At 47.2% G+C, this 14013-nt stretch overlaps 1 protein-coding gene across 5 annotated transcripts in view; it reads left to right on the forward strand.

Moving 5' to 3' along the window:
* The first annotated feature begins 332 nt into the window (after positions 1 to 332).
* The window catches only part of LOC130121771 (cGMP-dependent protein kinase 1-like), a 36803-nt gene continuing 23122 nt past the window's right edge, over positions 333 to 14013 (forward strand). For 2 of the 5 annotated variants that reach the window (XM_056290656.1, XM_056290659.1), the window contains exons 1-6: positions 333 to 515; positions 736 to 857; positions 2828 to 2894; positions 3061 to 3160; positions 8153 to 8266; positions 13368 to 13473. In XM_056290656.1, the coding sequence (XP_056146631.1) occupies positions 333 to 515; positions 736 to 857; positions 2828 to 2894; positions 3061 to 3160; positions 8153 to 8266; positions 13368 to 13473 (692 nt within the window). Of the gene's footprint in view, positions 529 to 721; positions 858 to 2827; positions 2895 to 3060; positions 3161 to 8152; positions 8267 to 13367; positions 13474 to 14013 lie in introns of all 5 variants that reach the window. The other 3 variants (XM_056290654.1, XM_056290658.1, XM_056290657.1) reach the window with 3 other exon arrangements.

Here is a 14013-nt window from a genome sequence, read left to right on the forward strand (position 1 = left end):
CTCTCCTGGTATTGTTCTACTCTCTCTCTCTCTCCTGGTATTGTTCTACTCTCTCTCTCTCTCCTGGTGTTGTTCTACTCTCTCTCTCTCCTGGTATTGTTCTACTCTCTTTCTCTCCTGGTATTGTTCTACTCTCTCTTTCTTTCTCTCTCGGTATTATTTTACTTTGGCTCTTTCCATGGAGCAGTTTGTGTATGTGTAAACACATTAGTTCTGCAGAGTTACACATTCCACACTGCATTCTCCCTGCATGTCTTTCTGTCTGTCTTTGCCCCTGTCTTTTTGTGTAGCATTTTTGTGCGTGTGTGTTGGCCATGGCCGGGTCTGGGAGCATGGGCACGCTGAGGGATCTGCAGCTAGCCTTGCAGCTGAAGACTGAGGAGCTGAGACAGCGAGACACCCTGATCGACGAGCTGGAGTTGGAGATGGACACTAAAGACGACCTGATCAGACAGCTGCAGACGGAGCTGGACAAGCACCGCAGCCCCTCACATCACTCACCCAACTCCGTGGATGCATCAACTGCTGGTTTGTTGAGATGCACAATGGGCCTTCTACCTATGGCAGAACGTCATACACGGCTTTCAAAAAAGAATCATTGGCTTAGGAAATGGTGCACCAAACATTTCACAACAAATGTCACCACAACAAAAGACTGTTGCAAGTGAAAGTAAAGTTGCGGGTGCGGCATGACCAGCTTGTTTGTGTGTGTTGTCATGAGGCACAGTGCTGCAGTCTGCAGGAGCACCGGATGAGCCTCAGCGTACCAAGAGACAGGCTATTTCTGCAGAGCCCACTGCACTGGACCCCTCCCAGCTTTCACATGTTACACTCACCAGCTACAGCAAGGGCAAGGAGTGAGTAAACCACTCACACACACACACACACACACACACACACACACACACACACACACACACACACACACACACACACACCCACATGAAAATTAAAAGGAGGAAGAGCTTCATAGGTCAGTGTGAGGATGTGGATAAATGTGTCAACACTTGCAGAGATGTGGTGTGCGTGTGACTGACATACCTGACATAGGTATGTCAGTCACATGCACCTGACATAGTGCAGACCATACACCTGACATAGTGTAGACCGTACATCTGACATAGTGTTGACTGTATACCTGACATAGTGTAGACCATACACCTGACATAGTGTAGACCGTACACCTGACATAGTGTAGACTGTATACCTGACATAGTGTAGACTGTATACCTGACATAGTGTAGACTGTATACATGACATAGTGCAGACTGTACACCTGACATAGTGTAGTGTAGACCGTACACCTGATATAGTGTAGACCATACACCTGACATAGTGCAGACCATACACCTGACATAGTGTAGACTGTACACCTGACATAGTGTAGACTGTATACCTGACATAGTGTAGACCGTACACCTGACATAGTGTAGACTGTACACCTGACATAGTGTAAACTCTACGCCTGACATAATGAGTTGTAACACATACCGTTTCCCCCAGCCCACAGCAGAGAAACACAAAGACAACAACATATATCTGAAAACTACATCAACACACATATAGTATCTAAACTAACACACATACCCAAACTAACACACATACCCAAACTAACACACATATCCAAACTAACACACATATCTAAACTAACACATATATCCAAACTAACACATAAATCTAAACTAACACACATACCCAAACTAACACACATACCCAAACTAACACACATATCTAAACTAACACATATATCCAAACTAACACATAAATCTAAACTAACACACATACCCAAACTAACACACATATCTAAACTAACACACATATCCACACTAACACACATATCTAAACTAACACACATATCTAAACTAACACACATATCTAAACTAACACACATATCCACACTAACACACATATCCAAACTAACACACATATCTGAACTAACACACATATCCAAACTAACACACATATCCACACTAACACACATATCCAAACTAACACACATATATCCAAACTAACACACATATCTAAACTAACACACATATCTAAACTAACACACATATCCAAAGTAACACACATATCTAAACTAACACACATATCTAAAGTAACACACATATCCAAACTAACACACATATCCAAAGTAACACACATATCCAGGAGAGTGAACACCAGCCAGGATGACTGTCGGAGCTGCCGGTCTGCATGAGTTAGCGGTTAGCTTGGCCTGCCCCGCTTCTGCGTCCTGTCAGACCGCCCTCGGTGTTTCCTCTTTGGACACAGCAGACCAAGGTCTCCCAGCTGATCCAGCACCAGCTCCCCCAGCCATCAAACCAAGACACAGTTAGACACAGATGTGGACAAAGACACTGCGTGGACGGTACTGGCTGGGGCCGCCACAAACGTGAATTCATGCTGCCATCTTCCATATACTTCATACTTCCTTCCATCCATCCATTATCAAACCGCTTCTCCTGCTCTCAGGGTGGTGGGGATGCTGGAGCCTATCCCAGCAGTAACTGGGCGGCAGGCGGGGAGACACCCTGGACAGGCCAGCCGACTTGATGTAAAGCCAGTAGTTTTACAGTGATGTTTTACCTGGAAAGACTATGACAGCATCAGGTCAAAGCTGAGACTGTGTGGTGGTCCTGTGTTAGCCTACTTGGTATACATACAGTGCACTGGGATTACATGTGCAGTGTAGCTGGACTATATTTGTGTGTTTGTGTGACTGTGACTCATGTGCATGCGTTGTCAGTGAGCAGGGCCTCGCTCCCCCACGTGACCACCCTGCACACACATGGCTAAAGACAGTGATTTCTCGGCCCATGTGCAGGTCTAGGGAGCTGATCCAGAGGGCCCTGCTGGAGAATGACTTCATGAAGCACCTGGAACATGGACAGGTAAATTCTACACCACATACTGCTATTTCCGTTTCTCTGCTGCTATTTGCATTTCATTTCTTGTTCTACTTTTCTACTTTTCATTAAAACATAAAATACTGGCGACATGTAACACTGAGGTCAGTCTTGAATTGCCCGCCTGTTGATCAGACGCGTTTGTGTGCAGATTCTGACCATTATGGACTGTATGCACCCAACCAGTCTTGCCCAGGGCTGCTGTGTCATCCAGGAGGGAGACGATGGCTCGATAGTCTATGTTCTGGAGGGTAGGACGCTCCATGAGAACCGCACACCACACACACTGCTGAGGTGGATGCACACAGCTAGCCACGAATACTCACAACATGAAGCAAGATAGAATAGAGTGGATACAAGCTGCTGAAATGAGTTTCCTCCGTAGGGTGTCTGGGCTCAGCCTTAGAGATACAGCGGCGCCCCCAGAATTTTTTCATAGGGGTGGCCAAATGGGGCCATGGAAAATCTTGGGTCTGGCACACCAAAACCAAAAGCCATGACTGAATTTCAGGAATTGTGTGTGAATGTTCTCATTCATCCAGGTCATGGTTATCCAAAGGAGTTGAATCGAGTGCAACTGGACTTGGTATACACTACCGTTCAAAAGTTTGGGATCACCCAAACAATTTCGTGTTTTCCATGAAAAGTCACACTTATTCACCACCATATGTTGTGAAATGAATAGAAAATAGAGCCAAGACATTGACAAGGTTAGAAATAATGATTTGTATTTGAAATAAGATTTTTTTTACATCAAACTTTGCTTTCGTCAAAGAATCCTCCATTTGCAGCAATTACAGCATTGCAGACCTTTGGCATTCTAGCTGTTAATTTGTTGAGGTAATCTGGAGAAATTGCACCCCACGCTTCCAGAAGCAGCTCCCACAAGTTGGATTGGTTGGATGGGCACTTCTTTGAGCAGATTGAGTTTCTGGAGCATCACATTTGTGGGGTCAATTAAACGCTCAAAATGGCCAGAAAAAGAGAACTTTCATCTGAAACTCGACAGTCTATTCTTGTTCTTAGAAATGAAGGCTATTCCATGCGAGAAATTGCTAAGAAATTGAAGATTTCCTACACCGGTGTGTACTACTCCCTTCAGAGGACAGCACAAACAGGCTCTAACCAGAGTAGAAAAAGAAGTGGGAGGCCGCGTTGCACAACTGAGCAAGAAGATAAGTACATTAGAGTCTCTAGTTTGAGAAACAGACGCCTCACAGGTCCCCAACTGGCATCTTCATTAAATAGTACCTGTTAGAGCCTGTTTGTGCTGTCCTCTGAAGGGAGTAGTACACACCGGTGTAGGAAATCTTCAATTTCTTAGCAATTTCTCGCATGGAATAGCCTTCATTTCTAAGAACAAGAATAGACTGTCGAGTTTCAGATGAAAGTTCTCTTTTTCTGGCCATTTTGAGCGTTTAATTGACCCCACAAATGTGATGCTCCAGAAACTCAATCTGCTCAAAGAAGTGCCCATCCAACCAATCCAACTTGTGGGAGCTGCTTCTGGAAGCGTGGGGTGCAATTTCTCCAGATTACCTCAACAAATTAACAGCTAGAATGCCAAAGGTCTGCAATGCTGTAATTGCTGCAAATGGAGGATTCTTTGACGAAAGCAAAGTTTGATGTAAAAAAAATCTTATTTCAAATACAAATCATTATTTCTAACCTTGTCAATGTCTTGACTCTATTTTCTATTCATTTCACAACATATGGTGGTGAATAAGTGTGACTTTTCATGGAAAACACAAAATTGTTTGGGTGATCCCAAACTTTTGAACGGTAGTGTATATCCGTGAAGACGTTTCGCCTCTCATCCAGGAGGCTTCCTCAGTCCTCAGCCTTTCCGACTAGACCAAGCTAGTCTGACTGGCTGCTGATGAGACTCAGATATTTATCCTCTTTGGAGTCGTTATCAGAGCTATAGATGTCCATGGCTCTTTGTGTCCCGATGTTTACCAACGCCCGTCGCCATCGGAGTTATTGACTTGCATTTGTTTAGCAGCAACGGTGGTTGGGGGTGTTAGTTTGGAATTCATTGTTCAGTGGTCATGAGAGTGGTTGGAGCCGTTAGTCAGCGACTGTTGTTCTTGGAGGCTAGGCTTCTTGAGTCTCCTGGGTAGAGATGAAAGGACGGCATTGTAAGTGGGAGATAGGTGGTGTCGCAGACCTCCTCCTCTGTTGAGGGATGGTTTTCCCAGTTTCACATAGATGGCTTCCTTCACCCCTCTTTCAAACCATCTATCTTCCCTGTCCAAAATGTGTCCGTTGCTGTCCTGGAAGGAGTGTGTCTTCTCCTTTAGGTGTAGATAGACTGCTGAGTCTTGTCCTGAGGAGTTTGGCCTTCTGTGTTGGGCCATCCGTTTGTGTAGTGGTTGTTTGGTTTCTCCTATGTATAGGTCAGTGCAATCCTCATTGCATTGTACAGCATACACCAGACTGCTTTTCCGGGTGTGTGGTACACGGTCTTTGGGATGAACCAGTCTTTGTCGGTGTGTTGCTGGGTTTAAAGTATACCGGGATGCGGTGTTTGTTGAAAATTCTCCTGAGTTTCTCGGAGACCCCAGAAACATACGGGGTGACTGTCTCTATTCCTTTCCTCCTCGTCGCTCACCTGGTTGGTCTTTCTGGAACGGCGGGTACATCGGTACACAAAACATCAGTACACAAAAGAGCCATGGACATCTATAGCTCTGACAACGACTCCTAGAGGTTAAATATCTGAGTCTCATCAGCAGCCAGTCAGACTAGCTTGGTCTAGTCAGAAAGGCACGAACTGAGGAAGCCTCTTGGATGAGAGGCGAAACCGTCTTCACGGATACATACCAAGTCCAGCTGCACTTGATTCAACTCCTTTGGAATTTCAGGAATTGTGTTCTGCTGTTGCAGTATACTGCATAGGCTAGCTGAAAACTCAATATGGGAGGTAAGGAATCGTATACTGAAATACTTTGGTTTCTTGTTTTTTTAGTTAATGTTACTAAATATCTGATGTGCATAGACTAATACCGGTACAGTTAACATTTTGAGTTCCACAACAGTTCTGTTTTAATGTGTTACGTATCTATTGTAATGTGTTGGACGAGTCATTGTTATGTTGTATATCTCCAAAAATGAAAAACAAAACAACAATACAAAGCTAGAATCAGCTGCTGCCAGAGGCAGGCTGTGCACCAGGGAGGGAGTGTGACACAGTGACGGGCTGGCTGCCTGGTGGTTCAGGCATCTGATCAGGATGCCTCCTGGGCGCCTTCCTCTGGAGGTTTTCCGGGCACGTCCAACTGGGAGGAGACCCCGTGGTAGACCCAGAAGGTGCTGGAGGGACTACATGCCCAATCTGGCCTGGGAATGCCTTGGGATCCCCCAGGAGGGGCTGAAGGGCGTTGCTGGGGAGAGGGATGTCTGGAATGTCCTACTTAGCTTGCTGCCACCCTGACTGTACCCCGGAGAAGCGGCTGATGATGAGATGAGATGAGATGAGATGAGATGAGATGAGATGAGATGAGATGAGATGAGATGAGAAGAGATGAGATGAGATGAGATGAGATGAGAAGAGATGAGATGAGATGAGATGGGATGAGATGGGATGAGATGAGATGAGATGAGATGAGATGGGATGGGATGAGATGAGATGAGATGGGATGAGATGAGATGAGATGAGATGAGATGAGATGAGATGAGATGGGATGAGATGAGATGAGATGAGATGAGATGAGATGAGATGAGATGAGATGAGATGGGATGAGATGAGATGAGATGAGATGAGATGAGATATTATAGGGGTATTTTGGTAGGTTGGAAGTCACTTGTGCAGAGTTGTGAAGACTGTTGAATGTGGGCGTGGAGGAGAGTGGGGGTTGGACCCTGTAATGCACTGCTTAGCCTGGTTAAGGTGTCATAGAACTGAAAGAAACACTGGTGAGGGAAAGTGCCCACCGGATAACCCCAACGACACGCTGACCCTGTCACAGTTAGATCTGGTGGTGGTTCAGAGAAGAGTGCTGCTTCTGAGATGAGCCGGTAGATGTGTGATGGTGTAGTGTGATGCAATCAGGGATTATTGGTTGTGGGGTCGTACGCCGGTTGTTTTGATAAATGTTCATGGAAGACTTTGGCACAAAGGACTTTCAGATCATATGCTGCACATCGATGAATACCCATTTGATTCGAAGTCCACGGCACGATTCCAGCAAATGGCTTTTCACATTCGGCTCCCTCTCCCACCTTCCCAAGTCACCTTTCGTCACAAAATAATGTAGGGATTCCATAAGAAAAAGGGAAAGAAATTGAAAAAGTATTCTCGTAAGTAAGTATTCTTGCCCTAGTGTTCAACCAGGCTACGCAAGGCCAAGCTGCCATGCCGAGCTAGACTGGATAGTCCTGTCGGTCTCTGCATGCGCTACTGCCCAGACAGCATGGTCATCCCGAGCACCAAGAGAAATAAGAGACATGTTGGACGACTGGAAAGACGCCATTTTTAAAAATATTGTGGCACATTCAGGGGCAGCCGGGAAGTGAGCCTGGGTCGCCTGCGCTAACCAGTCAACTAAAGGGTCCAACCCGTTAGCCAAGGGCTAGCAAGTCCGCACGTCCGTGGTAGTTACACTACCCCCCTTCTTCCGGAAGGGCGTCCCCGCGCTTCAGTATACCAGCTCCCTCACGCACGCGCTTCCAGTGGCCTCACCGTCTCACATCCCACTTCTGACACCGATGTAGGGAATTCTGGGGGCAGCCGGGAACCACCACAGCCGGGACGCGAACCCGGGTCGCCCGCACCACGGGTGACTGCGCTAAGCAGTCACCTAAAGACCCTTTAAGCACAGTCGCCCGTGGTGCGGGCGACCCGGGTTCGCGTCCCGGTGGCGGCGGTCCCCGACTGCCCCCCGAATTGGCTACAATATGTTAGGTGGTGACGGTGGTGGTCATGACGGAGCTCACAAAGTTCCCCGTGGGAGAGAAATCGATGCTGTGTGCAAGGTGACACAGTCACCGCTTCGTGTATTCCTCTAGCTCTCTAATCCTGCTGGCCTGCATCACAACCAAACACATGGGGGGGGGGGGGGAGAAATGTGCTCCACCTCCTCATGTCACCGAGACGTGTCATCTGTTCCCGCCAGCCCGCTAAAGATTCATTCATTCATCAAGTCATGCCTCACTTTTATCTGTGATTTCTTTTTCTGTGCATGATTTTATGTGTGTGTGTGTGTGTGTGTGTGTGTGTGTGTGTGTGTGTGTGTGCGCAGAGGGAAAGGTGGAAGTAACTAAAGAAGGAAAAAAGCTGTGTACCATAAATCCGGGGAAAGTGTTCGGGGAACTTGCTATCTTGTATAACTGCACACGCACAGCAACTGTTACAGGTAAACACACACACACACACACACACACACACACACACAACTGTCATTCCACACAGCGCTACCATCTGTCACAGAAAGGTGAGTCAGTTCATCTGGACACAACGATTACTGAGAGAAACGTTTCACCATCATCTAAGTGACCTCTTCAGTCTCACCTGACTGCAGGTACCCCCACCCTTATAAACAATACAGTGGCTGCAGGTACCCCCACCCTTATAAACAATACAGTGACTGCAGGTACCCCCACCCTTATAAACAATACAGTGGCTGCAGGTACCCCCACCCTTATAAACAATGCAGTGGCTGCAGGTACCCCCACCCTTATAAACAATATAGTGGCATAACGACCCAAACCAATGACCAGTTTTGTGATCAACCATTAACTAGAGGTAGAGTGGCCATGTGTACTGTTCACAGAGGTTTTGGGAATAGTTGCAATCACAGCATTGTAAGATGGTGACAGATGTACTCTTACCCCCTCCCCCCCACCCCGGGGTTCAGGGATGGTCGTTCCCTCTTCACATAGATGGCCTCTTTGACTCCCTGTTCAAAGCAGCGTTCCTCCCTATCAAGGATGTGCACATCCTCATCCTTGAAAGAGCGGCCACTGGCCTGTAGATGGTGTAGACTGTGTAGAAGGTGTAGACTGTGTAGATGGTGTAGACTGTGTAGATGGTGTAGCCTGTGTAGATGGTGTAGCCTGTGTAGATGGTGTAGACTGTGTAGAAGGTGTAGACTGTGTAGATGGTGTAGACTGTGTAGATGGTGTAGCCTGTGTAGATGGTGTAGCCTGTGTAGATGGTGTAGCCTGTGGAGTCCTGGTCTGACGTGTTAGCTCTCCTGTGTTGTGTCATCCTCTTGACCAGTGTCTGTTTGGTTTCCCCGATGTACAAGTCCCGGCAGGCCTCCTGGTACTTAACCGTATGGGGTGCCCAATGTAAACATTAGGTTAGGTGCCGAGTGTAAACGCCAGCTTTGCACCCCGCCCCGCCCCTGACCGTGGATCAGTAGGTGAGATGAGGTGAAAGGACTCAAACTTGGCCGGTTCTCTCCAGATAGCAGATATAGAGCGGATGGTTGTTGCAGGTGTGCAGGCTGCTCTTCAAGGTGCAGTTCCACCGGTACCTTTCACACCATTAGTGGTAAGTTCATTAGTTTTAGTTTTAACTTCTTAAAGCATTCTGAAGGGAGTTACTGTTAGCTAACCTAACCAGCTAGCTACCGTTTGTCAGTGTGGTTCGGGTGCTAGCTAAGGTTTTGTAATCCACTGTAAGGACTTTCTGAAGCTATGTTTCAGAAAGGTGACCTAAAGCACCCATAATCCAGTTAGTGGTTATCAGTCACAAACATCCATATATGACTAAATGTGGGGAGGAAAGTGAGGCGAATAGTGTAGCGAATTCAGGACCTGGCTGCCCCTGATGTCGCTACACTGGTGTCAGAAGTGGGATGGTGAGACCGTGAGACCACCAGAAGCGCATGCGCCCGAAGGAGGGGGGTAGTGTAACGACGGGTCTCCCCCTTTGGCGGACTGGTTAGCGCAGTCGCCCGTGGTGCGGGCGACCCGGGTTCACATCCCGGCTGCGGCGGTTCCTGGCTGCCCCCCGAATTCGCTACAGTGTTAACCTAGCCTAACTTGTGCGTTCGGCAGCCCATGTTCCAGCCCGGATAAGCACACCTCCAGAAGGTTTCTGTCAGTAAACGTCGTGTCCAGGTGAAGTGATTCCACACTGTGCTGCTCTTACCTGGCTCGTCCAGCAGGCATAGAGACGCTACCGTCTCGCTTTCTAGTACATGTGTTCCTCTTGTAACCAGGTTAAAATTAATGTTTTTATTTTATTTTGTTTGAGTATGAAATATCACCAAATCCTGTCTGTGTGCTGTTATTTGTGTTTACTACATTTTATTTTATGTCATTATTTACTTTTATGTATGTTTTCCAACGACCGTCATATACGTGTACTGTCGCTTTAAGAGAGAGGTCCTGTGGGTACACGGAAGAGGGAACACGGGAGAGGCCATTTTTGTTTTGTGGGAGGAGTCTCAAGCAGCGATCGAGCCGAGCCACGCGTGTTTCTTACCGTAGGACAGTTTTGCTGGTTGAGGAGAACGTAACCTTGAGTATCCCTGTAAGAAGATACTGCAAGCTGTGGGATAAAATACTTGTTTATCCTTTCTTACATCGGAGTCCCGTGGACGGTTTCTCCTTCTAATGCACACGAGTGGAGTCCGGGCAGTGGTTGAACTTCGACCCCCACGTCCGTAAGAAACACCGCTCCAGCTGGAGGACTGGACGTTTGTCGAAGGGTTTGAAACCAAAATAAATGGCAAGGCGGGCCAAATAGAGTCCTGTGTGTCCCCCCTCCTTCCTTGATCATGATGATGATGATGATGATGAGAGACTGAGGGACCCCCCCAACACCTGGGGCCCCAGCAGGCTGACCAGCATAGAACAGCATAGGACTGCCCCCGTTACACTCTCTAGTCACTTAGTCACTGCTACAGCTACAGATTTAAAGGTGGGCTGAAGGTAAGACAGCAAGCCACCTGAACTCAGTGACTGGCTGATCATTAATGTGGCCTTTGATTATCGTTGTCACACAACAGTCTGTCTTCACCACTGTCGTCTTTACGCTCTGCCTCTTCCTTCCTCTTCGCTGTTGCAAATGTCACATATGTACTCTCTCATGTTATAGAAATGTTTCAGCCTATTGATTGTGGCGTGTGCGTGTTTGTGTGTTTGTGCGTAACTGCTGAAATAGAGCAGGATAATTGTGTGCCGTGTATCTTGCATCACAGACCACATGTTAAAAGTTCTTGCACAAGTAATTTTTGAAAAGTTCTTCATCCATAACGATCATTGTAGGCTCCGTGGTTCTGTGTTTTTCAGCAAGCGCTTCACAAATATTTTGACTTGAATTTCAAGGGCAAATAAGCCTTAAGGTCACATTTTCCATTCTTCTCTTTCCTCTTTCAATCGACGCCATTCTGTCACTCACCGCCATTCAAGTCTGTGCCAGAAACAGGGAAGTAGATAAAGTTAATAACACAAACGTAATCAGTGCTAATAACAAGGGAGCAATTAGAGATTTTAGTATTTGGATCAGAGAGAGAATCAAGGATCATTCAGGTGACACACCTGAGTCTACAAATCAAGGTCCTTAGTAGAGATTATTGGTTGACTAATAGACTTAGGTGTGTAACTGCTTGGTTGGAACAAAGATCTGCGCCCACACTGGCCTGGCCATGTTGCCCACTGGATCCTGTTGCCCATCCCTGATCTAGATGCTCACGGCTTCAGCCACGTTCTGACTGAAGCTTTCAGCCAGGAGAAGATGTCGTCAGGTGGCATCCAACTTTCCTCAGACATCTCAACCCTGAACCACAATGTCCTCCAGTTGGCGGATCGGCAGTGATGGCCAGTCACTGCCCATCTCCTCCTGGCTTCCAGCTCATTTCCTCCCGCCTGTTCCAGAGCCAACAAGAGACTCTTTCCGCTGCCTCCTCCAGCCTCCTCCTCAGCTGTGACTGTGCAGGGAAACCCCTGCATCCAACCTCGACTGGAAGTAGCCATGCCTGAAACCCTTTGTCCCTGCATTGTTGGACCAGGTCCTGATACTTGGAGGGCTTCCTCGCCGAGGCCTCTTCACATCTGTCTTCCCATGGAACTGTCAGTTCTATCAAGATGATCCTCTTCGCCTCCTCTGACCATATGACTATGTCAGGCCTCAGGAATGTTTGGACAACCTTGGGAAAGTGTGGTTCTCTTCCCAGGTCCACCCTCATCTCCATGATAGTGCCAGCTGCAGGAGGTTCTTCTTGGTCTTCTTGGAGGAAGGTGGCTTCTCCCACCCCCTCGATGAACTGGATGGATGGGGCTCGTCTCACTGGGTCTGACGTTTTTTCCATCTTTCCTGCCCCAAGTTGTCAGCCAGTGCTCTTAGGACCTTGTCATGATGCCATCTGTATCTCCCCTGGCTGAGTGCAATCTTGCACCGTATCAGTGTGTGCGTCAAAGTGCCTCTCTCTCCATATAACTTGCACATTGGGTCCCCCTCTTCCCCCACCTGTGCAGGTTTGTTGGTGTTGGAAGAATGTCGTACACTGATGGGAGCAGGAAAGAGATGTGAAAGGGTTCCAGTCTCCAAAGTTCAGACCACGTGACTTCCGCTTTGACAGGTCCTACTCTGTCCAGGCTTCTTGTGATCCATGTTCCATGGCCCATGACCTTCGTCATCCCTCCTCCTGGTGTCGGGCCTCGGCTTGGGTCTGCTCTCCCCCATTGCTGGAAGTGGGTGGTTCCGAGTCCTTGTCTCCCCGTACACGGGTTCCTGATGATGTCCTTCAACTTCAGCATGCTTTCTGCCAGTGCCACTGGTGTGTCAGCTGTCCACAGGATGAGAGTGTAGTGATGTCTGTAAAGTCAAGGGCAACCCCCATTTCTTTCTTTTGGTATATCTTCAGCCTTGACTGATATCAAACTCTGGGCCATTGACAGGCAGAGAAAAAAGGGTTCATGATAAATACATGAAGTGAGCTGTCTGAGTAGCGTACTGGTCTATTTCATTGCCTACCAACATGGGGCTTACCAGTTCGAATCTCCATGCTACCTCCGGCTTGGTCGGGTGTCCCCACAGACACAATTGGCCATGTCTGCGGGTGGGAAGCCAGATGAGGGCATGTGTCCTGGTCGCTGCACTAGCGCCTAAATACATGAAGTGAACGAATGAAAACAGAAACTAGGAGGAGGACAAGAAAGGGACTTGGAAGGGGAAAAGCATCGACAAGAGAAGAAATATGAAGTCTGTCATGTTGCGTTGCAGCATAAAGGTACTTGCATTTTCAATGTGAAAATTTGATGGAAACAAGTTGCAAAACAAAGATTTTTCATGACGCTGGAATAAGGGAACATTACCATTATTTCAGACAAATTTCCAAGCACTTATTTTGCAATACCAATACTGTGTGTGTGTGTGTGTAATATACAACATGTTTGTTCCATGCATCTGCTCTGCTAATTGGAGGATGAGAGTGGAGAACGTAGTGATGTCTGTGAAGACAAGGACAACTCCCTCCTTTCTCTCTTTTGGTATATCTTCAGCCTTGACTGACATCAAACTCTGGGCCATTGACAGACAGCGGTTTCAGACCATAATGATGAGGACTGGTCTGATCAAACATGCTCAGTACATGGAGTTTCTGTGCAGGTACATAACCAAGTTCAGACCCCTTCACTTTTTCAACACTTCATTGAGTTGTAGATTTAATGCTAAATAGATAAAATTGCCATCTTTACCCATCATTCTACTGTGGGGGTGCAGGAATGAGGAGACGGAGAGGTCGAGTCGAGTCAATTCCGTTTACTCGCCACACAAAACGACACCGATACAGCACAATCTCTCCTGGCAACCAGCTAACCAACCGCTAGGCTGCTGCAAACATGGCTCCACCCCGGAAGCTCTAAGCAGTGCCTACGTCAGCACTCTGAACGTCTGCCTTAAAGGAGCAGCAGCCCCTGGGGAATCTACCCTCAATTGTGTATCACCACACTTCACTCAACAACCCATAATGCCTAAAAAAACGTGTTTTTAGAAATACTTGAACATTTATTTAAAAAAAAACTGAAATCTCTCATTTACATAAAGAGCCTCTGCTGTGGCAATCCAAATTGTGGTCAGGTGCCTCCTGTTTGCTTAAATTATCCGTGAGATGTGTCTAGAACTTGACGGGAGTACACCTGTGGCAAA

The sequence above is a fragment of the Lampris incognitus genome, chromosome 12 (genome assembly GCF_029633865.1).
Source record: "Lampris incognitus isolate fLamInc1 chromosome 12, fLamInc1.hap2, whole genome shotgun sequence".
In the NCBI taxonomy this organism is placed as follows: domain Eukaryota; kingdom Metazoa; phylum Chordata; class Actinopteri; order Lampriformes; family Lampridae; genus Lampris; species Lampris incognitus.